The sequence below is a fragment of the Hydra vulgaris genome, chromosome 12 (genome assembly GCF_038396675.1).
Source record: "Hydra vulgaris chromosome 12, alternate assembly HydraT2T_AEP".
Taxonomy (NCBI): Eukaryota; Metazoa; Cnidaria; class Hydrozoa; order Anthoathecata; family Hydridae; genus Hydra; species Hydra vulgaris.
In genome coordinates, this window is record NC_088931.1 from 2,158,194 (window position 1) to 2,183,830 (window position 25,637).

Consider the following 25,637-nt stretch of genomic DNA (forward strand, 5'->3'; position numbering starts at 1 on the left):
ATATTATTAGTATGAAGCAAACCAGTCATGCTTTAATAATCTTGTCTTATTGTTCTTCAATGTATTGAGCTAGAACAAAAAATTTGCTCATTTGTAACAATTGGAATAAGTAGCTAACAGAGTTAACAATAATTTCAAGAGTTGCAAGAAATTTTTTTCGAATATTTTTGTAATGCTATTTTCAGAAAAATAGCTTCTCCAAGATGCTGAACATAAGCAACAATTTTATAAAGTTGTAATGAAATATTATAATTTGAAAGATATCAATTCAGTTCTGATTGTGTCTACTTGAAGATATAAAAAGTGTTAATTTATGATTAAAACTTTTTTTCTAAGAATTGTCAATTATTAAGTTCTGTAACGCATTTTAATTTTAACAAAATTTAATTTATGCAGATAAAAATAGTTATATTTGTTCATTCAACAACTGCATCTGTTAAAATAATTTAAACTATTGTCAACGAATGATTTGTAAAAACATTTATTCTAACACATGCTAATGTTAACAACATGTAACCATGCATTACCTTAAACAATGTATAAAAAACTATTTAACAACAAGTAACCCTGCATTACCTTAAACAATGTATAAAAAACTATTTTTAATTAAGAAAAAATTTACGCCCTCAATTATGCATTGGTCTTTAAATACTCTTTACCATTCAATTTAAAATAATAAAAAGCAATTTATGTTTGACAATAGAATGCAATCATCGAGTAACTCTTTCTGTTGAACATAAAATAGCAAAGACTATAAATATATTTTAGAATACAGCAAAGATTATGAATATATTTTAGAATATAGCAAAAATTATGAATATGTTTTAGACAACTTTGATGAAAGAAAAGTTATAAAAGCAGTTTTTTAATTTTCTTGTTTAACTGTAAGGTATTACAAATAATAAAACAAACAAAAAATTATGTTTTATAGCTCCTGATCCTGCATGACTAGAGCAAAAGTTATGCTAGCATTCTAATAAACTCTTTACCATGTGACATTTAATAAGCCTTGATTCCGAACAAGACATAAAAAAAAAATGATTCTCTCTGTTTGAAGTATATTGTCATAAATAGCAATATAGATTTGTTTCTCAAACTTCAAATGCAGAAGAGTCACAATGTTATGAATCAATGATACATTGCAATTTCCTTTTTTTATAAAAACAATTTTAAAATTCTTTATCAATGTTCACTATACACATCTAAAAATGTCTAAAAACAATATTAAACGAAACACGTTGTTCAAAATTTATACATGTAAAAAAGTGCATTTACAAACAACTGGTTCTATAATTAATAACTATAATTAATTTATACATGTAAAAAAGTGCATTTACAAACAACTGGTTCTATAATTAATAACTATAATTAATAACTATAATTAATTTATACATGTAAAAAAGTGCATTTACAAACAACTGGTTCTATAATTAATAACTATAATTAATAACTATAATTAATAACTATAATTAATAACTATAATTAATAACTATAATTAATTTATACATGTAAAAAAGTGCATTTACAAACAACTGGTTCTCCTATAACTATAATTAATTAGCTCCTGATTTAAAAAAATTTCTTAAAAAATTATGATAGCAGCATAATAGGGATAAGAAAGTTTTCAAAGTATAAAATGGACCAAAAATAAAAAATATTTAGGGTTCTATAACAAATGGGTGATCAAATCAGCGTTACTTGTTAAACTTCGCCATTCTTTAGTCCATTTTTCTGTGGTTTTGTCGCATCCGTGCGTTTCTTGCAGTAAACAAACGTCATAGTTTTGAATTTCGCAAAAGCGCATTACTTTTCGTCTTTTGATCTCGTCGTTGAGACCATTGACGTTTAACGTCAGAATTTTAGTAGCCATTATTTTATTTCAAAAACGGAAACAAATGCTTAACGCGAAACGAAAGATATGCCATATACAAACTTTTTCAAAATAAAAACGGCGCACTCGTATCTTTCAGAAAATTTAAAAAAGACGGGACAGCATTTTCGTATCATAAACAAAATAAAATCTTGTAAAAAATAAAGGATAAATAAGGATTTCCAATTCTTCTGCATGGATTTTGTCCATCAATTCTGTCTAGCCTAGCTGATAGAATCTGTAAAAAGTGGATTATCTACTTTGCCTTTCAAGCTATGCTGAAAAAGCACGTTTCTATCCATTTTTCTGCTTTAACACTCCCTCCTATCAAAAGGGTCTGATCAGTTCGCATTGCTGCCAAGTGTCAGACAGAATTTATGGCAGTTGTCGCCTTGCAGAAGAATTCAAAACTACTGAATGGTTAAATGAAATACAAAAACTGTCATCATATATAAAGGGAGTTGGCCAAAAATTGATAGAGTTTGATATAGGGGTGGGGAAAAATTGAGAAAAATCACTGACATTATTTATGGACAGCCCATATACAGAAAAGAATAAATCTTGTTGTTTATGTTAAAAAAGCAGTACTTATTAAATGACACTCTTTTTCATTTTCAGTAACTAAAGGGGTTCATAAATTACATCCTTGATCCTGTGTTACTCCTCAACTATATTAATAATCTTCCTGATAATAAACTCTAAAGTGGCTAATGACACAACTATACACTCTGCATGATAGAATAGGCAGGACTTAGGTAGCTGATCTTGAAAGTGATACCTTCTATTGCATTTACTAGTGAATTAGGTTTGCAGTGGCTAGTGAAAACCCAAACAAAACAGTTGTTTTATGTAAATATATATTAATATAAATATATATTTATATATATATATATTTTTTTTAGATTATTCACCTCCCCAAGGCCCAAGGGGTACCACTACAGTCGAGGAGGCTACTATTTTTTTGTGTTTCTTATTTTTTAGTTGTTATTCGTGATGCAACCCTCTCTCAACTCTTAAACTCCGAAACAGGAACCTTGCCGAGCAAGGCCGCTGCGCGGAGAAACTAAGTTGAGCGCGATACTTCCAGGGATGGGTGGGAGTCGAACTCCGAACCTCTCGTTTTCAAAGCGAGCGCTCTTACCACTACACCACTACTGCATTTAATTTAATAATATTAATATAATAATATTAATATAATATAAATATAATTAATTAGTATTAATAACATTAATATAATAATATTAATATTATTTATATTAATATAATAATTAATATAGTAATATTATATATAAATATAATATAAACTAATATAAATAATTATTGACTCATATAATGTACAGTTTTTTAAGTCTTCTTTTCTTGAATTTGATTGATTATCTTCATTGATTATCTTCATTCTCGCTTATAAAGTGAGCGCTTTACCACTACACCACATACCGCATTACATACGGTAGTGGTGTAGTGGTAAAGCGCTCGCTTTATAGGCGAGAGGTTCCTAGTTTGATCCCCACTACGTCCCTGGTAGTACCGCGCTCAACTTGTTTCTCGGCGCAGCGGCCTTGTTCTTCAAGGATTCGTGTTTTGGAGTTATAGAGTTAAGAGAGGTTTATAACCACTATTAAGTTGCCTCCTCATCTGTAGTGGCCTTCTCAGCCTTGGGGAGGTGAATAACAAAAAAAAAAAATAATTTCTTTTTCGTCTTCTTTTCTTGAATTTGATCGACTATCTTCATTTCTTTTTTGTCTTCTTTTCTTGATCGATTATCTTTATTGGTTTTAGTTTTAACTTAAATAGTGATTGCAAGTTTATTGGAAATTAAATTAAAAAGTCTTTGCATATTATTAGTATGAAGCAAACCAGTCATGCTTTAATAATCTTGTCTTATTGTTCTTCAATGTATTGAGCTAGAACAAAAAATTTGCTCATTTGTAACAATTGGAATAAGTAGCTAACAGAGTTAACAATAATTTCAAGAGTTGCAAGAAATTTTTTTCGAATATTTTTGTAATGCTATTTTCAGAAAAATAGCTTCTCCAAGATGCTGAACATAAGCAACAATTTTATAAAGTTGTAATGAAATATTATAATTTGAAAGATATCAATTCAGTTCTGATTGTGTCTACTTGAAGATATAAAAAGTGTTAATTTATGATTAAAACTTTTTTTCTAAGAATTGTCAATTATTAAGTTCTGTAACGCATTTTAATTTTAACAAAATTTAATTTATGCAGATAAAAATAGTTATATTTGTTCATTCAACAACTGCATCTGTTAAAATAATTTAAACTATTGTCAACGAATGATTTGTAAAAACATTTATTCTAACACATGCTCATGTTAACAACATGTAACCATGCATTACCTTAAACAATGTATAAAAAACTATTTTTAATTAAGAAAAAATTTACGCACTCAATTATGCATTGGTCTTTAAATACTCTTTACCATTCAATTTAAAATAATAAAAAGCAATTTATGTTTGACAATAAAATGCAATCATCGAGTAACTCTTTCTGTTGAACATAAAATAGCAAAGACTATAAATATATTTTAGAATACAGCAAAGATTATGAATATATTTTAGAATATAGCAAAAATTATGAATATGTTTTAGACAACTTTGATGCAAGAAAAGTTATAAAAGCAGTTTTTTAATTTTCTTGTTTAACTGTAAGGTATTACAAATAATAAAACAAACAAAAAATTATGTTTTATAGCTCCTGATCCTGCATGACTAGAGCAAAAGTTATGCAAGCATTCTAATAAACTCTTACCATGTGACATTTAATTAGCCTTGATTCCGAACAAGACATAAAAAAAAATGATTCTCTCTGTTTGAAGTATATTGTCATAAATAGCAATATAGATTTGTTTCTCAAACTTCAAATGCAGAAGAGTCACAATGTTATGAATCAATGATACATTGCAATTTCCTTTTTTTATAAAAACAATTTTAAAATTCTTTATCAATGTTCACTATACACATCTAAAAATGTCTAAAAACAATATTAAACGAAACACGTTGTTCAAAATTTATACATGTAAAAAAGTGCATTTACAAACAACTGGTTCTATAATTAATAACTATAATTAATTTATACATGTAAAAAAGTGCATTTACAAACAACTGGTTCTATAATTAATAACTATAATTAATAACTATAATTAATTTATACATGTAAAAAAGTGCATTTACAAACAACTGGTTCTATAATTAATAACTATAATTAATAACTATAATTAATAACTATAATTAATAACTATAATTAATAACTATAATTAATAACTATAATTAATAACTATAATTAATTTATACATGTAAAAAAGTGCATTTACAAACAACTGGTTCTCCTATAACTATAATTAATTAGCTCCTGATTTAAAAAAATTTCTTAAAAAATTATGATAGCAGCATAATAGGGATAAGAAAGTTTTCAAAGTATAAAATGGACCAAAAATAAAAAATATTTAGGGTTCTATAACAAATGGGTGATCAAATCAGCGTGCTACAGCTTCCTAAAAAAAGTCTAAAATAACTGTAAGGTGAATTCTGTTTATCTCTAGATAACAATTTATGATTATATTGCTTTTAAAATATAAAATATTTATGTAAAATAATTTTTTTAAAAATAAGAAAATTATGAAAATGAATAACAAGATGTATAAAGCCCTGCTCATGGTAAAAATTCACCTGAACTTTAAGGTTTTTTATTTTAGATCAACTTTTTTTACTTCATTTTTTTTGGATGGAATTAAGCAAATAATACTGCAATTTGTAAACAATTTGCACGGTATGAATGCATTACAAAGTAGATGCTACATAAATTTACATAATACTACATACATTGCTGTATTTTTAAAATAAAACAAAAAAAAACTAAAAAAATACCTGTGGTTGCATTCTTGGATTCCAACGCATATAATAAGCTTTCCAAAGTTTCAAGTGACGAACACTAGCAACTGGTAGTAGTACCTATGAGTAGAAATAGAGCCTCAGCCGTAAGATCTGAGGATAACTTGGAATAAAAAATACTTATGAATAAAAATAAATATAAATAAAACCTGTGCGATAGAAAAAGAAAATAATTCTTAACTATGTTAAAGAAGTACAATGTTAAAGAAGATATAGTGGCACTATGTTATTAAGACAAAAATATTGAATAACACAAAAAGGTAATCAGAATAATTTACCCCCTGGTAGTACCAAGCTCATCTTTTCCCCGCATCAAACATGTTTGTTTATGATTTAAAGTGAAAGTTGTAACAACAATTAAAAATTTTTAAGTTGCTCAAAATCTATTTTTAAAATTTAAAAACCGAAAAAAAGAATATGGGGCATTTTAATACATTATTATATTATTTATAGATTATATTATGCATTTATATTTTTATATTATATATTTTTATATATAATATAAAAATATATATATATATATATATACATATATATATTTATTTATATATATATTTTAGATTATCCTGGTTTATATTTAAAATCTGGAAAATTTTTTCCTTATAATATCGAGAAAAAATCCGGAAAAATACTTTTAAGACATATCTGGAAAAAACCGGGAATAAAAATGCTTTTTTTGTATTTAAGAATATCTCATGTGCTTGAAAAGAAAACTTTTGGCAGGCATTCTTCTATAGTAAAGTATTTTAATGCTTACTTAAATAGAGTTTATAAATTAAATTACACTAGATTTTTAGGTGAAGTAGTCAAAATAATTAAAGTGATCTCTAAGAGCTGAGTGTTTACATATCTTAAATAATCCTTAAAAAATAAGTTCTATATTATTTAAACGTTCCAAAACAAAGTATTTATCAAAACATAAGCAAAAAAGGTGCCCCAAGAAGTCCTTATGGTCTAATCACAGAGCACCGGGGAAGAGCATTTAATAGAAAGTTTATGTCTTCTACCCAACTGATGTCGCAAAACTTGCCCAGAGGTGGGGTTTAATGCCCAGAACTTGCCCAGAGGTGGGGTGCGGATCTTATGTTTCAGAGGCAAGTGCGCAACCACTGCGCTACAGCTGCTCTTATTACTCAATTTGTCTCAGCACTTGGGAATCCCTTTATTAATAAATATACGCCTACAAATAAGAAAAATTATTTGTAAAAATAATGCCTTTCCTAAGTAAAAAATAGCATAAAGTAATTGATGAACGATACCGTTACTGTTGTAATTATTTGATGACAAAAAAAAAATTTTAAACTTGTATTTCCAGAAAACTATTTGGATATCCGGAAAAAATAAAAATTAACCTAAACATTTATCAAAAAGTATTAATCTAAACATTTATGATGCAAAGAATGTTTATATTAATGAGGATTAATTTTCATTGAAACCATTTACATAAAGATCAAGATCAATGATTTACTTGAAGATCAACCTGTATTAAATGAAACTGCAAATTAAAAAAAAAAACATATTTTGTTTTTAAAAACGCACATGTTGATGCAGTAGTTTCGCATACAAAGGGTTCAAATACTCTTCTATCTAAAAAAATTAAAAAATAAATTGAAAAAATAACTTTAACAAAAAAAAAATTTTGATTTAAAATAAGATCATAATAATTTTAATTTTTTGGAATAATTTTTGGATTTTAAAATCATATTAACTTTAATTTTTTGGTCAAAAAGCTTGCATAGTCATTTGCAGCAAAGCTTACATAACTGTAAAATATCGTCAATTGACAAGTGAAACTCATTAAGTACAGTTTTATGGGAAATTGACTTTTATACACTATGATGCCCAAATATTAACAACATATTGCAAGAAAAAGTCACTAAGTGTGTAAATCAATCTGAAATAGTATTTTGGATTGATTTACGCACTTAGTGACTTTTTCTTGCAATATGTTGTTAATACTTGGGCATCATAGTGTATTAAAGTCAATTTCCCATAAAACTGTACTTAATGAGTTTTACTTGTCAACCGACAATATGGTCTACTTGAAATAATAAAAACTCATATAAATTTTAATTTTATGGTCAAAAAACTTGCATAGTCATTTGCAACAAATCTTGCATGACTGTATAATATGGTCTACTTGAAATCAAAAAAAAAGTCAACAAAAAGATATTTATCACCACTTTTACTTTTAAATATTTTTCTCTATCCAAACATACTAAATGAGTAATAAGTAATTTATTATCACATAAGAGAGTCAGAGCTGTAAATTATTTAATAATTAATAAAAAAGAGAATCTCTAAAGAGACTAGCAAATTTTATGTAAACCGTTTAAATAGCACTTCAAAGTTTTTAATTGAGGCATGGTGACATAAAATATAACAACATGAAGTCATAACTATAGAATGCATTCAAAAAATGTGTTGTCAGATTAAGCAAGCACCTGTAATGATAACATGAACTTAAAGTATAAAAAATAAAAATAAATTTACCTGGCTGTTCACAAAAGACCAAAGTGAATGTGTTTTGTTACATATATCCTATTAAAATAAAGTATCTTATATACTCTAATTATTTCTTTGCTAGATTTTAGTAACATAAAAAACTTGATAAATAAATAAACTATTAAGCAAACTAAATAAACTTTCTCAATTGTTTCCATTTTATAAAATTCAAATTAGGAAAGATTAGGAAATTTTAAACCTCTTTTACTCTTTCTGTTTCTGAATTGTAAAGAAAAGTTCCAAATAAGCAACTATTTAAATGTGTTAAAATTGTGATAAGGAAATGTTCATTGAATTCAAATGCACATGGAAACTAAAAAAAAGAAAAAGAAAAAAGAAAAACATATATAATAAAATAAACTTACAAAATAACAACAACAAAAGAATTATTACTTGTTTTGTTATTTGCCACACAGCATCTATAAACTGTACAAATATTGGAGATCGCTGATCATCTGAATGATTTTTATCCCCTAAACCATACCTCTGAAAAAATCAAGAAGATTTTTAATTTATAAGTAATTGAAATTTAGTAAATAAAAAGTAGTTAAAGATAAACCTTGATTTTTAATTAAAATACCTGAGAAAATTTGTGTCCAAAACTACACCACTCTTTTTCAATTAAAATCTATAATTATCAATAAAAATCCTCAAGAACTTAAATAATAATTAAACTCTAAAAGTGAAATATTGCTATATGAGCTCAGAGAAGGTAAACACCACTGCGCAATGTTCATCTCAGAGGATGTGAACACCACTGCATAAAGTTCATCTCAGAGGACGTGATCACCAAAAGTAATCCCAAGGTTCTAACTTTTTGATTTTTGATTTTAGGACTTCAGATTTAAAAAATGAACCTCACATCCCTTTTAAAAAGAAGGGATGTGAGGTTCTTCTATTTAATAGGGGTGTAAAGGATGTTTTAAACCCCTATTAAATAGAAGAGAGTTCTTATTAAAAACTTTACATTCTTATTAAAAAGAAGGGACTTTGATATTAAAAATGTTTACTTTAAAACTTCAAATTTTACCTCAAAACCTTGAACAGTTCTGTAATAAGGATCCAAAAGTAACATTGCCAATGATGTCAGCTAATATAAAAATATATTTTAAATTTAAAAAAGTTGTTTAAAAGGTTGCTAATAACTTTACTTTCTTTTAAGTTTTACTTTTTCTTTCTTTTAAGTTGAAAATGAAAAATATTTATTTTAATTCCATTTAACTTCAAATTTTTTACAAATTTTATCTAAGAGATAACTTAAAAAACACTTATAATAAAAATATTAAACATTTCTGTTAACAATTTCAACATCAAATCTTAAAATATTTTTACTTGTGGAGTTCTGTCCCAACCATCACTACAGTGTACAATGCAAGATGTACGACATCTATCAACAGTATCTGCAATACGAACAGCTCCAGCGATAACAGCCTTAATACATCAAAACAAGAATAAAAAAATACAAAATACACATGACCTTTAAAAAAGCACTCTATTCATGGTTTGAGATATCAAACACAAAATTTTTTTACCTTCAAATGTTCTAACCAACGTGTTGCTTCCAAGTTTGATAAATAATGGGCATCATCGACTTCTGGATATACCATATCTTTAAGCTTACGTAAACTAAAATCCAAATATATATTTACATATCAAAACAAAACAGTAAAAAAGGCATATTTCATGATACATACCTGTCTCTCATAACATGAATATTTGCAATGTCAAGAAACACCAGCTCAGTGTTAGGATAATCATTATTGTCTTCATAACCTCCGCCTTTGGCCTAGAAAAATCTCTTTATTATCTATTGAATAAATAAATTTAAATAATAAATAATAATAAATAAATTTGAAGAATAATAAATAATAATAAATAAATTAGAAGACCTTTAAGAAGTTTTGTCCAATGATTGTCTAATAATTCAAATAAGTTATCGTAATACCTTATTTGCCACAGCATTAATCTTTGGTCTTGCATCCATTATAAAAAGTTTATGACATTGTAAATTTGCTTCCAAGATAGCCTAAAAATTCACATTTAAGACAAAGTAACAAAATGCAATCACTATATCATGGCCTACTATATTACACGGACATATATATTACATTTTAGAGGTCGATTCTAAGAGGCCTATTTATACAAAAAGATGGCTGTGCAACTATAGAGAAAACGTATTATTATATCTTATATGGACTAAATAAATAGTATAAATATAATATTACCAGTTATAAATAGTATAAATATAATATTATATGGACTAATATAATATGGAATATAATATAGACTAAATAAATAGTATAAATATAATATTACAAATAAAAAAGTATTCATAAAAAACTGGCATTTTATCCTTTCATACTAGTGATTTGTGTATTAATAAACATATTTCAATGTATATTATGTATATATATATATATATATATATATATATATATATATATATATATATATATATAAATATATACAATATTTATTTTTATATTTGTACATTACACATTTAAATTGACAACACTGGGAATTTACAAAAAAAATCTGTGGTTAAATTTGTGCTCTTCTGTTTTAATTTATTTTTGTTATTATCCATTTTATGTTATTTATTCCTCTGTCTACTTTTGAAAATTTAACAGCATCTTTTCCTACAGTGGCATTGATACCTTCTGCTTATTGTTAAAAAAGACATTAATTTTAGAAGAAAATTTAAACCCACATTCTGTGTGTAAAGCAGGTAAAGCAAACTGTTGGAAAGTATTTTGATAAAACAAAGTTTGACATTAGCACCTTGTTTAGTTAATAAATTTGAAAGATTATCCAAGAGTGCAAAACACCCACATGTGCCACCAAGTGAAAGTATTTATAGATACGGACAAATAAAATTTAAACCCACATTCTGTGTGTAAAGCAGGTAAAGCAAACTGTTGGAAAGTATTTTGATAAAACAAAGTTTGACATTAGCACCTTGTTTAGTTAATAAATTTGAAAGATTATCCAAGAGTGCAAAACACCCACATGTGAAACCCTTAAGTGAAAGTGGAAGAACAGTAAAACCACCAAGTGAAAGTATTTATAGATACGGACAAATACTTGTATTGCTTGCATCTGTAGCAAGCATAGATTTGCAATCGTTGCATATGCTTCTTCTTTCAATTTCCTTGCTATATTACCAGCAATTGTTGTTACAACTTCTTTTTTTTCAGGTGAAACGGTTAACTCAGATATCTCATTTGAGTTTAAACCTAATATTATTAGTAATTCATTAATAATTGGGTATTTATTTTTAAATCTTCCTCCCAAAAATTTACATTTTCTTTAATTAAAGGCAGATATGGTAAAATAATGAATTTCTGAATGTTGAACTTCAAGTAAGTTAACTCAAAATCTCCCACTACTCATCTGTTGATATTGAGAAAATCTACACTCTATATGGTCACTTTAAAATTGTAAAGTAAGCACATACAAATATTCTTCTTTGATAAACTTATCTATAAGCATTGCTTGAGAATGGAAAGTTGAAGCAGACAATGTTTGTTTTGATAAAGTAAAAAATTGAGATTTCTGCCAAAGTTCAATCCAATTAATTAGTTGCCTAAAAAAAAGTTGTTTTACCATGATCAAAAATAATTGCATTACCAAGATTATTTGAACTAAATTCTTGTTTTATATTTAAAACAGTTCATCATTTTTGAAAATGCTCAGAAAACCAGAAATGCTGTTTCGTTCTGAAAAATAACTTGTAAAAGTTGCAATTGTTGTTTCATCAAAAATTGACAGTGCAAGAGAAACATTTTGCTTTTTATTACCAGGTTGATAAGTAATTTTTAGAACATTTTTTAAATTAGCTTGAAGTTGTTCATCTTTAGAATGTAGAAGATTAAAATCTCTCCAAGTAATATAACCAGCTAAACAATTATAGATGTCATCTTTTATATTATATGTAAATGATAGAAAGAAAAATTTTTTACTGTGTAATAAATTATCTCTGATATTTTTAACAAAGTGAACACTATCATTAAATATGTATATTTAAATATTTAAACTATCAGGATGATAATGCTTGATGATTGTTGGTAACTCCTCAAATTTTAAAACGAGATAGAGAAAGAGAAATAATAGAATCTGATATTTGATCCGAAAGCCATTTACCACTTATGGAACTGCTTTTATAATATAAGGAATAGATTTCTTTAAACTAACAATCATAAATGCAACAACTCCCTTGTACAGATTGCCATTGCCATCTGCAACCACATAGACACCACTACAATATTGGGTCTGTTTCTGAAGATAAAATTCACCTACAATTAGTATTATATCTTCATGTATCCTCTAACCTTTCACATGAGGTGTTTTAACAGCTTTTATTGCATCAAATCCACCTTGTTTTATTTTATTTAATGAAGAAATTGAAAGTAATGGAAACCATTCAAGTAAAAATCCATATATTTGTTTAGATGCATATCTTAATAATAAAGCATGTCTAACTATATCTGCAGAATATTGTGGTTAACCTTATGCTTTGTAGTATATTCTATTATTAATTTCATCAAGAAGTATATTTTTATTAGAAGCTGTGACATTTCAGTACAATGCAAGATTCTCTAGCATACTCAAACTAGTTAACTTGCCATTATGACTTTTAGTTAACTATAAAGGGAGTGGAATATTATTTCTTTTATATTGCAAAACTACACATAAAAATGATGAATTTTTATTGATTCAAGAACAGATGAAAAATGCATAAAAGGATCAAATTTTAAATTGTAATAAATTACACAACTGAGATGTTTAAGTTGAAAACATTCTGGTAAATGTTTACTGTTTAACTTGTTCCATTCAGTTATTTTTATCATTTAAAAAAAAAAAAACTACGTTTATCTTCTTGATAAATACGAGTTTGAGGTGGCCTTCTCAAAGTAATAGGTGATGTAGTGTGGAAGGCCTTTTAGGCATTCCATTGAGAAAATTTCATAAATAGAGTTTAAACTCCAATTTAACTTGCATTTTATACCTCGAATGCTTTTCATTGAATTTGATGGCACCCAAACACAACTGTTTACAAAACGAACCCAATAATTTAGCAATTGTTGATTTTTTAACAGAAAATGAAAAGAAGCATCTTTTATATCTTCTACACAACTGTTGTATCCAGTTTTACAACCATATGCAATACCTTATTAACCATGATATTCAGCTTTTTCAATATTCATAAATTTTCTAAAAAATATATGTTAACCATGATATTCAGCCTTTTTCAATATTCATAAAATTTCTGAAAAAAAAAATATATATACATATATATAGTAAATATTAAAATAAAAAAAATACGACTTTTTTGTTGGTTTCATGCCTGACGGCAATCATTAGCCATATACTTTTATATCAAGAAATTAAAAAACCGTTAAAAATACAAATTAAACAATGCAATGGGATCAGATGTCAAAAATCAATTACATGTCTAACTTTACCTTGTGTCGAATCGACAAAGAAGGAATTTATTTCTATGCCGACGTTTCATTATAATTTCAGTTTTTTAATTTAATAAACTGTTGTTATTGTTTGAAATAATTTCATATTTTTCATTAGGGCATAACTTGAATGATTTTGATGTCAGGTTATACACTTCACATCTTCTAACTATTTTCCAACTAACCACAGAATTTTTTTAATTTTTTTAAACATAGTCGCTTCCAACAAGGCTGCAAGCAACCACTAATTAAAGTTGGAAGATACTGGATAAGAAAAAATGAAGATTAGGGCAAGATAACGATTGTCAGATGACATAAAAGATTGCAAATTACAGAAAACAGGAAAGCAAGATGAAGGAAGCGAATTCCAAAGAACTGATGTTCGAGGAAAAAAACTTAGAAACAGTCAAAGAATAAGGATGAGACTTAATTGAATGACGAGTAACAAGAGAATGAATTTTAGTAGATGGCACAAGAGACGCTAGCTCTTTAGAGCAGTGCCCATTATCGTATCTGTAGAAAAGAGAAAGAGAAGCAACATTACGATGTGATATGGTTGGAGGTTGGTTGCAAGAGCAGGTCCAACTATGTTTACAATGCATTTTTGCACTTTGTCTAAAAGAAAAACGACATCATTAAAAGACCAGCCCCAGATATGGTAACAGTATTCCATACAAGACTAAATTTGAGATTTAGAGAGATAAAGAATAGAATCTGGAGTTAGAAAGAGTCAAGCTTGATACAGAGATGCAACCTTAGCAGATGCTAATTTTGCAATGGTTTTGAAATATGGTTTCCAAGAAAGATCAGAAGTAAGAGTTAATCCTAGAAGATGAAAAGTGGATGACTCATCGAGTACATCACCGTTCATAAATATAGGAAGATCTAAACTATTGCGATAACAATTGGCTAAAAAAAATGAGTTTTATCTGAATTAAAGTTTACCAGCCACTGTGAGCCCCATGCTGTAGCAGAAGTGAGATCCTTTTCAAGCTTAAATGCCCCCTCCAAGCAATCAGAGAGTGTTGGCTTCTTATCACAACAAAAACAAATGGTAGTATCATCAGCAAACAATAACACCTTAGGTGTGAGAATATCTGGAAGATCGTTAATGTAAATTAAAAAGAGTATAGGGACAAGGATAGAACCTGGAGGAACCCCTGAAGTTACAGAATAAGAAGAGTGCTGTTCATTGAGGACAACTTTTATACTACAATTGAAAAGGAAGGATTCAATAATCTTAAAGATGTTGCCAGATACACCATAAGAAGAAAGCTTATAGAAAAGACCAGCCAAACTTTATCAAAAGCTTTAGAAATGTCAAGAGCGATGGCTTAACCTCTCCACCTTTATCTAATGCACAATAAAACCTATTGGTTATTACTGTTAGCAAATCAGCTGTAGAACGAGAAGATCGAAATCCATATTGATAATCAAAAAGTAAATTATGAGATTCAAGATGAGAGATAAAGTGTTTGTTAATTAAAGATTCAAAAACCTTGCTTTTGATAGGAAAAAGACTAATGGGACGGTAGATAGACAAATCAGATTGGTCTCCAGAATTTTTGAAAATAGGGATGACAGATGCCACTTTCCAGCAGGCTGGAAAACAAGACTCTGATAAGCACTTGTTGAATGGTTTTGAGAGTATAGACGACTCCTCCGGAGAACACTTCTGCAAGACAATAACAGTTATGTTGTCCGGGACACAAGCTGTAGAAGAGTCTATACAGGAAATCACTTTAGATACAGAAGCTGAAGTGATACAAATGTCAAGCAGTGGATCAACCTGTTTGCTGGCTATATCAAGTAGAACATAACTAGTGGAATTAAGAGATGATATTGATGAAAAGTTTTTAGCAAACAATTCAGCTTTGTCTTTAGGTGAGGTGACAAAGTCTGAACCATACAAGAGAGGTGGAATTACAGATTTGCCCTTATTATTGATAATATTAAAGATTTCATGACCTGAGAATAGTGGGCTTTGGCGTTAGACAAAACCTTTTTACAATGGTTTCTAGCAGTAATAAACAGACGTCTGTTTTTTGGAGAATTGTTTTGCTGATAGATATGGAAGTAAAGGTTTCGACTGCAGCAGCACAGTGTGAGGAAAACCATGGACGAGAGTGAGGTTTGACCTGGAATCGTAGAAAGAGTTCCATGTCTGCCTGAATCCACAAAGTTATGTAAAAAGCACATTTGTCAACAGGAAGACAAAATATTTCTACCCAAGGGCCATCATGAAGAAAATCACAGAAAGAGTCCCAGTCAGCTTAAAGGTAGTTGTAAGAGGTATGATGATAGGGGGATTCAGATGATAAAGATGAATGAGATAATAGTTTTAGAGAGATCTGTGATCAGAAGCACCTAAGGGTGAATGTGGAGAAACTGAGCACTGACTAGGATCAGAAACAAGACATAAGTCAAGTAGAGAAGGTAAATGATTCGGGTTGTCTGGAAAGCGAGTTGGAAAGTTGACTATTGAGAAAGGCAAAAGTTGAGGGCCTTAATGCCAGTAGAGTCACTGACACTAGAGCCATTCAGTGTGATGCCATTCAGTGTGATGAGCATTAAAGTCACTGACAACAACAATATTAGCTGATGGATAAAGAGAGAAGGCTAGGCAATTTGATTTGAAAGCACATAAAAGAATAGTCTGTGGATTCAAAACTAGTTTTATGACAAATGGGTGAATTCTTATGAATGTAAATGCCCAGGCCGAGCATGTGACTATTGAAATCTTTACGAATTAAAAGAAGATAACCATCAACACTAAGATCACAAGATGAGACAGCTGAACTCAAATTAGTCTCACAAAGAGTAAGTAGGTCTGGTGAGCTTTGCAAGATATAAGACTCAACAGAAGAAAAGTTACTTCGAATACCACGAATATTAATGAATGATAGGTTTAGAGAACTTAGTGATGATGATGGTTTTTTGTGTTTTATAGTTTTTGGTACTTTAGTCATTTTTAAATTTGTTAAAGAACTTGACTCGAAGCATAGACAGTACTTAGTACACTGTTTAATAGCCCAAGCAATTGGCTTATTACAATTGATTAACCCAAAGCTGTAACAAAAGACTCCAAATGTGGCCTTGGCAATGCACACCAAAAGTACAAACAGGGACAACATCCATGCGCAACATGGCACTGTTAATACTTTGATATTTTTCAGCTGTTGATGGAATCAGCCTCTCTGAGAGCTACCACAGAGTTAGGGAAATCTGACTACCAGCTGGCCTCAGAACCATGAAACTGAGTTTTAGAGCTGTACCCTCATTAGGAGATAATAGAATGAGTTGCCTAGTCATAAAAATAGGTACAAGCAAAACTCATGCATTGAGTCAAGAAGATCCAGCATTCAACATCCTAAACTGGAAACAATGTATTATAAATATATATTTGTGCCAGCCAAATAGATGAATTCTAATATATAGGTTGGTAAGATAGATATGAATTCGAATAGATAGGTTGGTAAGATAGATATAAATTCTAATAGATAGGTTGGTTAGATAGATCATAATAGATAGGTTGGTAAGATAGATTATGTTTATAATCTGGTTTTTTAAATATTTAAATATGTTGTTTTTTTTACCAGAAAAATAAATATATGATATCCTGTGTAAAAATTATTTCAAAATATTTTATGGTTCTCGGAATAATAACCTATTTCCTTTTTTAATAGAAGCGTAATTTTAATGAGCATTATTTAAAATTTTAGTATATGCATTTTCCAAATTACATCATGATTACTTGTAAAACCTTCTTTTTCAAAAATATGATTTTTTTTATAACCAGTCAAACATGACAAGAATTTATTTTGGTAGGTCAAAATAGCAATTTTAGTCATTTCAGGAGATTGTTAACTGTTGACTGGCCATTGTTTTCCACGCTGACAAATAGAATCAGAAGCAAGCAAGCAAATAATATAGAATCAGAAGTAAGCAAGCAAATAAACCCAATTTAGGAAAGCCATTATGTAGATAATTGGAAAAAAAGCAATTCAATAGTATTGAAAATACTCCCTTAAAAATTTCACAGACTTTGTCAAAAGCTTGAGAAACAATTCCATCCTATCCAGGCCTTGCTATGAATATAAAATGTTTAACACAAAGCATAATGCGATATGAAATATAATACTATTCTTATTATCTATTTTTCAAATTTTTATTGTCTCAATAGACATTAATGGTTAATATGATATGTGCTAACATCGTTTTTTTTTTTAACATCTTCACTTAGTCTTTTTAAGAACATTTAAGTTTGTGTATGTCCGTAAAACAAAAAACTTTTGTTTTACGGACATACATGAAAACATGCATAAACTTGAACATTCTCAAAATATCTCGGTGTGGAAGAATAAAATGAATATTCGCAAACACTAAAAACCCGCCAAATCTATGAACAAACTAATTCTATTGGTTCAAAAAATATGATGACTAAGTGAAATAAAGTTCTAGAGTATTCTGTTGAAATGTTTTAAAAATTTTATTATTCGAGATTTGTTAAGTTTTGAGATTTCTAGCATAAATTGTTTGGGAATATATTATCAAACGAACTATTATTTTAATACTATGGCTCATTCTGGGAGCCACATCTGCAAAGCCATAAATCTTTTAAACTATTATTATTTGTTTACAAAAATAAATGTTTTAAGTATATATTTATTTAATTGTCAAAATTTTGAAACTTTATTATATATCACAGATTTTATTAGTATGTTTTGATTTTTTATTTAAAAAGTATGTATTTTTCATGTAAATGTAATTTTGTGTATTTATTTTTTATTCTAATGTAATATTTTAAAGCAATTTTTACATTTTATTTTGTAAACAAAAAGACTTTCAACAATAATTGTGTTTTCAATAAAATTATTAATAATCATCAAAGTTAATAAAACTAATTATGAAATAAACATACAAGAAGTTTCTGGTTACTAAACACAAACACCTCAAGCACAGATGAACAAGCACTGCACTTGAGGTCACGACAGAACACAAATATATATACATGTGTATGTATATATATATATATATATATATATATATACATGTGTGTGTATATATATATTTTCTTAATCCCCTTGAAATTAAGAAAAATGAGGTCGGCAATAATTTGCCGACCTCAATCTTTTAGAGGTCAGCATCAGGTTTGCAAAAAAAAAAAATTTATACAAAGGCCTTACCATAAAACATAAAAACAAGATCGGCAATTTTTTGCCGACCTCAAACACTTCTTAATCGACAGTTAGGTTGGCATTTGCGAATACCGACCCTAGTTCTGAGGGTTGTGTATATGTATATGTATGAGGGTTGTGTATATGTATATGTATATATATATATATATATATATATATATATATATATATATATATATATATATATATATATATATATATATATATATATATTTAAGTGAAAATTGGTCTTAAGAATTAAAAAACATATAAGTAACTGATAAATATTGAAACTTTCAGTGTTTAATTCGGACCCCTTTTTCTACTTATACATTTTTATACTTGTTTCTGTTTTAAATACTAATTAAAATTTAAAAGCCCATTCACTAATTATCATCAGCGGTATTGTGAAGCAGTTTCGCTTCCACTTCATTAAGTATATTTAACCTTTCAAGTTGATTTCTATCTAGTTAAATTAATTTCTACAGTAACTCAATGATTTAATTATTTCATTTGTTCATCTTACTAAAAAGAATTGTTTCAAATGTGTTAAACTTTTCAAACTACACGAAGCACAAAATAGTTATTAAAAAAATTAACTTTTTTATTTATAAAATAATTTAGCTTAAATAAAACTAAAACTAGTATTAGTTTTATTAGAATCTTGTTGGATTTTTTGGAGTCAGGGGCTATTTTTATTTTGGAGGCCTTTTTTATGTGCAACAACGTAAAATTGACTAATAAAAAAGGTCTTCTTGACTATTTCGGGGCCCTTAACATTGCGGGGCCTGGGACTATAGCTCCCTCTAAACCCAACCCTTGTTAATCCAGCACTGGAAATAAGATACGAGTATATAAATAAAAATTGTTATACTCTTTGATAAATAAAAGAGCATTTGTTTCCTTATTAAGCAGTCGTAAGATGTTACTTTATATAAAAAATGTCGCTTAATTTTATAAAAAAATTATAAAAGAGAGATGTTTCGAAAATATTTGTTCTAAACGTAATTTATTTTGCTTAAAGTTTTTTCGTGTTAAAAGTTATTTTCTTTTCCTAGTTTATTATTTTATTTGTAACTGTCTCTCATTGGTCCAATTAATCTTTTTTGCTCTTTTTTTTCGTTTTTTGAAATGTTCTCAAAACGACTAAAAAATTCTGGCCAGTTTTTCGCAACTAAATATTATTTCTGTGTTCAGTAATTGAGAGCGATCGCTCACGCCTCCCGACCTAGTCAAATATTATGAAAATTTTAAACAACTTTAACAAATTCTAAATTATTATTATTAGCTTTACAAAAATAAACAACTTTATCGTTATTCATTCACTACTGACAACTATAATGACATTCAAATGACTGGTTTTAGTGTTATTCATTCACTACTGACAACTACAATGACATTCAAACAACTGGTTTTATTGTTATTCATTCACCACTGACAACTACCATGACATTCAAATGACTGGTTTTAGTGTCATTCACAATAAATCTCTTGAGAGCAAAAATGTTTAAAAAGCTTGAGGCAAGAGGGTTTAGATTAAAAAAAAAAACAACTTCTAAAGTGTAATAAAAAACAAATGTATAAAAAATACTTGAATATATTTTTCATCATCTTTATTTCTTCTTCCACCTCCACCAACTCCAACACCAACATTTGGTTGACTACACCTTGTTATAGAAGCATTATTTGAAGGATGCAGCCAGGAAAGAACCTAAGTTAAAAAGGATTTTGTATTAATATAGTTTTATCATAAATTGCAATTATAAATAAACCAGAAATTTTGCTTAGAAACCTCTTGCTCTGAACAGTATAGTTAAATCATCACACATATAACTCTTCAGTTTATAAAAACTACATGATATAAACACAGTAGGCCCAAATCAAACTGCTAAATAAAATCGATGTTCACTCACTTGTAAGTTACTATATGTATGCAGACAAAATCACCAGTTAACAGCATAACCTGTGAAATGGTGGTTTTACCTAGTGTTAAGCCATTTACATTATGCCAAAACTTTTTTTAATTGGAATATTTAAACAATCTTTTTAAATAGTTTTAGGCAGTAATTAATTGATATAAAAATGTGATTAAAATCATATTGTGGTCTGTCAGGTGGTTATAGTCATATCCTAGCCAGTCAGGTGATTAGAGCCATATTATGGTCTGCCAGGTGGTTAGAGTCACATAGTGGTCTGTCAGATGGTTAGAATCATATTGTGATCTGTCAGGTGGTTAGAATCATATTGTGATCTGTCAGGTGGTTAGAATCATATCATGGTCTGTCAGGTGGTTAGAATCATATTATGGTCTGTCAGGTGGTTAGAATCATATTGTGATCTGTCAGGTGGTTAGAATCATATTGTGACCTGTCAGGTGGTTATAATCATACTGGGGTCTGTTAGGTGGTTAGAATTATATCATGGTCTGTCAGGTGACTAGAATCATATTGTGGTCTGTCAGGTGGTTAGAATCAAATTATTGTGGTCTGTCCGGTAATACCTCTAAAATGAAAAGAACAAACTTTTCAAGAAGTTTAAACTTTCATTAACTTTAAAGAACTCAAAAAAATAAAAAAATAAAATAAAAACAAAAAAACAATCAACAGACAAAAGATGGTTTATTCATCAGTTTCCTCATGCTCAATTTGTTTTATAACATAAATTTATTAACTTTTGAAAATGTTTTAATTTTAATAGACTTTCATAATAATCGTGAATAAACTTCTAGAGTCTTTTTTTATTATGAACTTTTCCAGTGTTTTTTTAACTTTTTTACATTTATGTAAGTAAAAGCTTTTCATATATGCAGGCTTGGCCAGGAAGGCGTGCGATCGCACGCCATAATATGACCATGCAAATACTATTTCATTTTGAAAGTTTGACCACAGCTGTTAAGATGTTTTGAAAATTTTTATACATTTTAAAAATGCGCTGAAAAAAATTATTTAAACTACAAAGAAACTTAAAAAAAACTTATCCTAAAAAAAAGAAAAGAAATCTTCTGAAAACAAAAAAATATAATAACGAAAAATAAAATAAAAATAACTTAACTAAAACTAAAATCAAAAAATTAAAAATTATAACGATATGATTATTTAAATTACTTTTATAATTACGTTTGGAATACATAACTTTAAATCTCTTATCTTTACTAATGTTTTTATAATATAACATTATGCGAAACCCTCTTAAATAAAGTAACAATTTACTACTAACGATTGTTTAATAAATACGCATATTTAAAAGTTAACAAAAAAAGATTCTGAACAATTCTTCGAAGTTACGTAAACAAAAGAAAATTTTTTTTTTGTCACAAATGCGTCGCCTTTGTGAAGTTAAAAAAAATACTGCGGTAGCCACAATTTTTCTGCAATCGCCAGAATCCATACTGAATGCTAATTATACTATTTACTAAATTTAAATTTGTCGGTTTATTATACTATAAAATAGATTATAAAATAAATATAAGATATTTATATATGCAAGTGAATTAAATTTTTTATTTTGTAAAGTAAAAGTTTTAATTGCGTAAATAATATTTAAAACTAAACTTCTACTAACTTAAATTCTAAAATGTTAAATCTAAAATAAAATAATAAACTAAAAAAAGCAAGAGGAAGCGGAACTGCTTCACACACCCTAATTATGTTTAGTGCGTCAGGGTTTTTTACTTTCAATTTCTTAAGAGTTTATAAAAGAGAGGGAAGAAAATATAATTGTTAGTATCTCGAGTTTTTAAGAATGGCATCTAAAGCAAAAAAAATTAATAAACCTATATCTAAGAACATAAAAACTTTTCTTTCGTGGGGGAAAGAAGAAATGATCGGATACACGGAAGAAAATGGTTTAGTTATTAAAATATGGTGTAAGCTTTGTGCAAGGAACAAAATAGCTATTTTAAGGGAACCTTCAGTTAACGGAGCATGTCTTGTAGAAGGAAAAACCAACAATAAAGCAGGTTATTGACTTTCATGGTTCAATTTGATAATTACTAATAGAATTGACAAAAATAATATTAAATTTTAATTTTTTTTGTTTGTAAATTTTTTGCCTAAAATTTTTTCTTTTTTTTGCAGTTAAAGATAAAGTTGCTAAAATTGTCAACGAGAAAAATATTTTCTCCAGTCTTTCCGATGGTTCTCAAGCCAGAAAAACTAAGGACGAGAAAGAGTTAGTTCTTGTGCGGATTGAGCGAGAAGGGACCCCTGCCTATTTTGTTGTATCTCTACTTGAGATGAATAATTTGGGAGGTACGGGCGCTAATGCTATTAAAAAGGCTATTATAGCATTTTCAATAAAACGGGGAATATTCCTCTAACTGAAGAAGCGTACAAAAACAAAGTTGTCAGCGTTACTTCCGACGGAGCTAGCGTCAATTTCGGCATTTACAATGGGGTACTAACTCAAATGAAAGGCGATAGATCGTGGCTTGCAAAGATTCACTGCGTTAACCACCGATTAGAATTGGCAATAAAAAGTGCTGTTAAAGAAATTGTCCAGTATAAAGAGTGCGAACGCTTTTATATAACCTTATTCAATTTACTTCGCAATTCTGGGAAATTAAAAGGCGAAGTTAAAAAAGCTGCGGAGGCATTAAACATCACACACTATACCTTGCCCAAAATATCCGGAACACGCTTCGTCAGTCATAGGAAACGCGGATTCACCAAATTATTGCATAATTGGCCTTCGCTTATTGTGGGTTTTAATAACGCACTTGCAGATCGCGGTATTAAAGCAGAAATGCGCGCTAAACTTTCTGGGATATCTAAACGTCTTCATGACTACAGACTATTATGTATGGTCTGTAGTTATTTAGATGTTTTAGAGAAGTTGAGTCCATTATCGTTGATTTTTGAAAAGAATACATTAATGGTGCATGAATTAAAACCAGCAGTGGATTTAACCAAGGCTAATTTAGTTGAATCAAGAAATGAAGAAATCGATGATATTATTGATTCGTATTTAACTAAATTTAGAATCGTTGAAAAAGATGGTTTAACCAATCTTGTTTCTTCTTACTTTAAAAGTAGCCACGAATTGAAAAAATCAAATCCAGAGTTTGTAGAGATTGAGCTTGACAATATTGCTAACCTTAACTTCGAAAATATTAATTCTGCTATACAAGTAAGAAGATCTGCAATCGACGTCATTTTACCATTGATAGACCTTAGATTTAGCTCTTTGTTAAACCCTATCTTCGAAGCTATGGATTGGTTAGACCCACAACTTTGGACAGAAGACAATATGTATTGCGATGTCAGCATATCTTTATTGCTTAGCGAATACAAAATTCCTTTAGAAGCTGCAAAATTGGACGTTAAACTGGTTAGTTTCGAATGGGAAGCGGCAAAACTAAAAATAAACACCGATTATAAAGGAGTCACAGCTTCACAACTATGGCAGAAAATGTTTTTGTATCATAAAATAAAGTTCCCAAACCTGCTACTTCTAGTTGAACTTGTCATGTGTATGTCTTGCTCGAATTCGTCTGTGGAACGCGTTTTCAGTATCTTGACTATACTACTAACTGATCTCCGTTTAAAGATGAACCACCAGACTATGGAAAACTCAATAATGATAGCCGGGAATGACTCAAATTTTACCATTCATGAACGAGACGAGATTTTGAGTACTGCCGTAGATATCTACCTAAGTAAACGAAGAGTTGTTCGCCTTGAATCGATGGAGGGAGTTGATACTAGAATTGAAACAAACGACAGTTCCGACGAAAGCAGCAGCAATGGCGGTTTTACTTCAACTTCGGAATCCGACTACTAAACATTTTATATTAATATTTCTTTTTACTTACGTTCTTGCAAAAAAATTTTTTATCTTTTCGAGTATATTATATTATTTATAAAATTTATATAATTTTTTTATTTAATTATTATAAAAAGTACATGCTTATATAAATATAACAATATATATATGATATTCATTAATACTTTATATAAAAAATCATTAACAGTGATTTGTTACTTTATATAAAAGCGTTTCAATAATATAAAAACATTAGTAAAGATCATTAGTAAAGTTATTTAATTCAAATGAGTTTCAAAAAAGTTTGTCTTTTTTTTTCTCAACAAAATCTTTTCGAGTGTCGATTAAATTTAATGATTCTTATATGAAGTTTATTAAAGTGACAATCGTTGTTTAAAGTCGTCGCTTATAAAACTTAAATAATTTTTTTAAATTACATTTATTAATTTATATATATCATATATCATAAAAAAAAATTATATAACTAAGTAATATAAATAAAAATTTATAAAACTTTCATTGATACTTTAAATAAAATCATTAACAATAATTTTTTAGTTTATTTAAAAGCGTTTCGCTAATATAAAAACGTTAATAAAGTTAAAAGTGTAGCAGTTATTTATTTTTAACGTAATTAAAAACAATTTTTTTCATCGCATTTTTGAAATGTTAAAAACCGTGGTCAAATCGTCAAAAGAAAATATTATTTGCGTGGTCATAAACAGGCGTGCGATCGCACGCCTTCCTGGCCAAGCCTGATATGTAAGTTAATATTATAGAGAAAAAAAAATTTCATTCATACAGGAAATCTGGATTTGCTTCTAAACGTGGCACAGTTTTGAACTTCATCATCTCCTATCGTGGCAGGCACAGCAAGCTAAAAATATAAACTTCAAATTTAAAAATATTTCCATTAAAAAAAAAAAAAGTTTATTTAAGCTTAA

At 28.3% G+C, this 25,637-nt stretch overlaps 1 protein-coding gene across 2 annotated transcripts in view; it reads right to left on the reverse strand.

Annotated features, from left to right (window-relative positions):
* Positions 1-25,637, reverse strand: part of LOC100215007 (myotubularin-related protein 2) — a 54,946-nt gene that overhangs the window by 5,376 nt on the left and 23,933 nt on the right. For both annotated transcript variants that reach the window (XM_065811222.1, XM_065811221.1), the window contains exons 9-21: positions 25,496-25,570; positions 20,522-20,641; positions 10,234-10,314; positions 9,983-10,074; positions 9,821-9,914; positions 9,621-9,719; positions 9,319-9,378; positions 8,869-8,916; positions 8,682-8,774; positions 8,488-8,601; positions 8,277-8,324; positions 7,323-7,370; positions 5,760-5,843 (exon numbers count right to left, since the gene is read on the reverse strand). In XM_065811222.1, the coding sequence (XP_065667294.1) occupies positions 5,760-5,843; positions 7,323-7,370; positions 8,277-8,324; positions 8,488-8,601; positions 8,682-8,774; positions 8,869-8,916; positions 9,319-9,378; positions 9,621-9,719; positions 9,821-9,914; positions 9,983-10,074; positions 10,234-10,314; positions 20,522-20,641; positions 25,496-25,570 (1,056 nt within the window). The remainder of the gene's footprint in view (positions 1-5,759; positions 5,844-7,322; positions 7,371-8,276; positions 8,325-8,487; positions 8,602-8,681; positions 8,775-8,868; positions 8,917-9,318; positions 9,379-9,620; positions 9,720-9,820; positions 9,915-9,982; positions 10,075-10,233; positions 10,315-20,521; positions 20,642-25,495; positions 25,571-25,637) is intronic.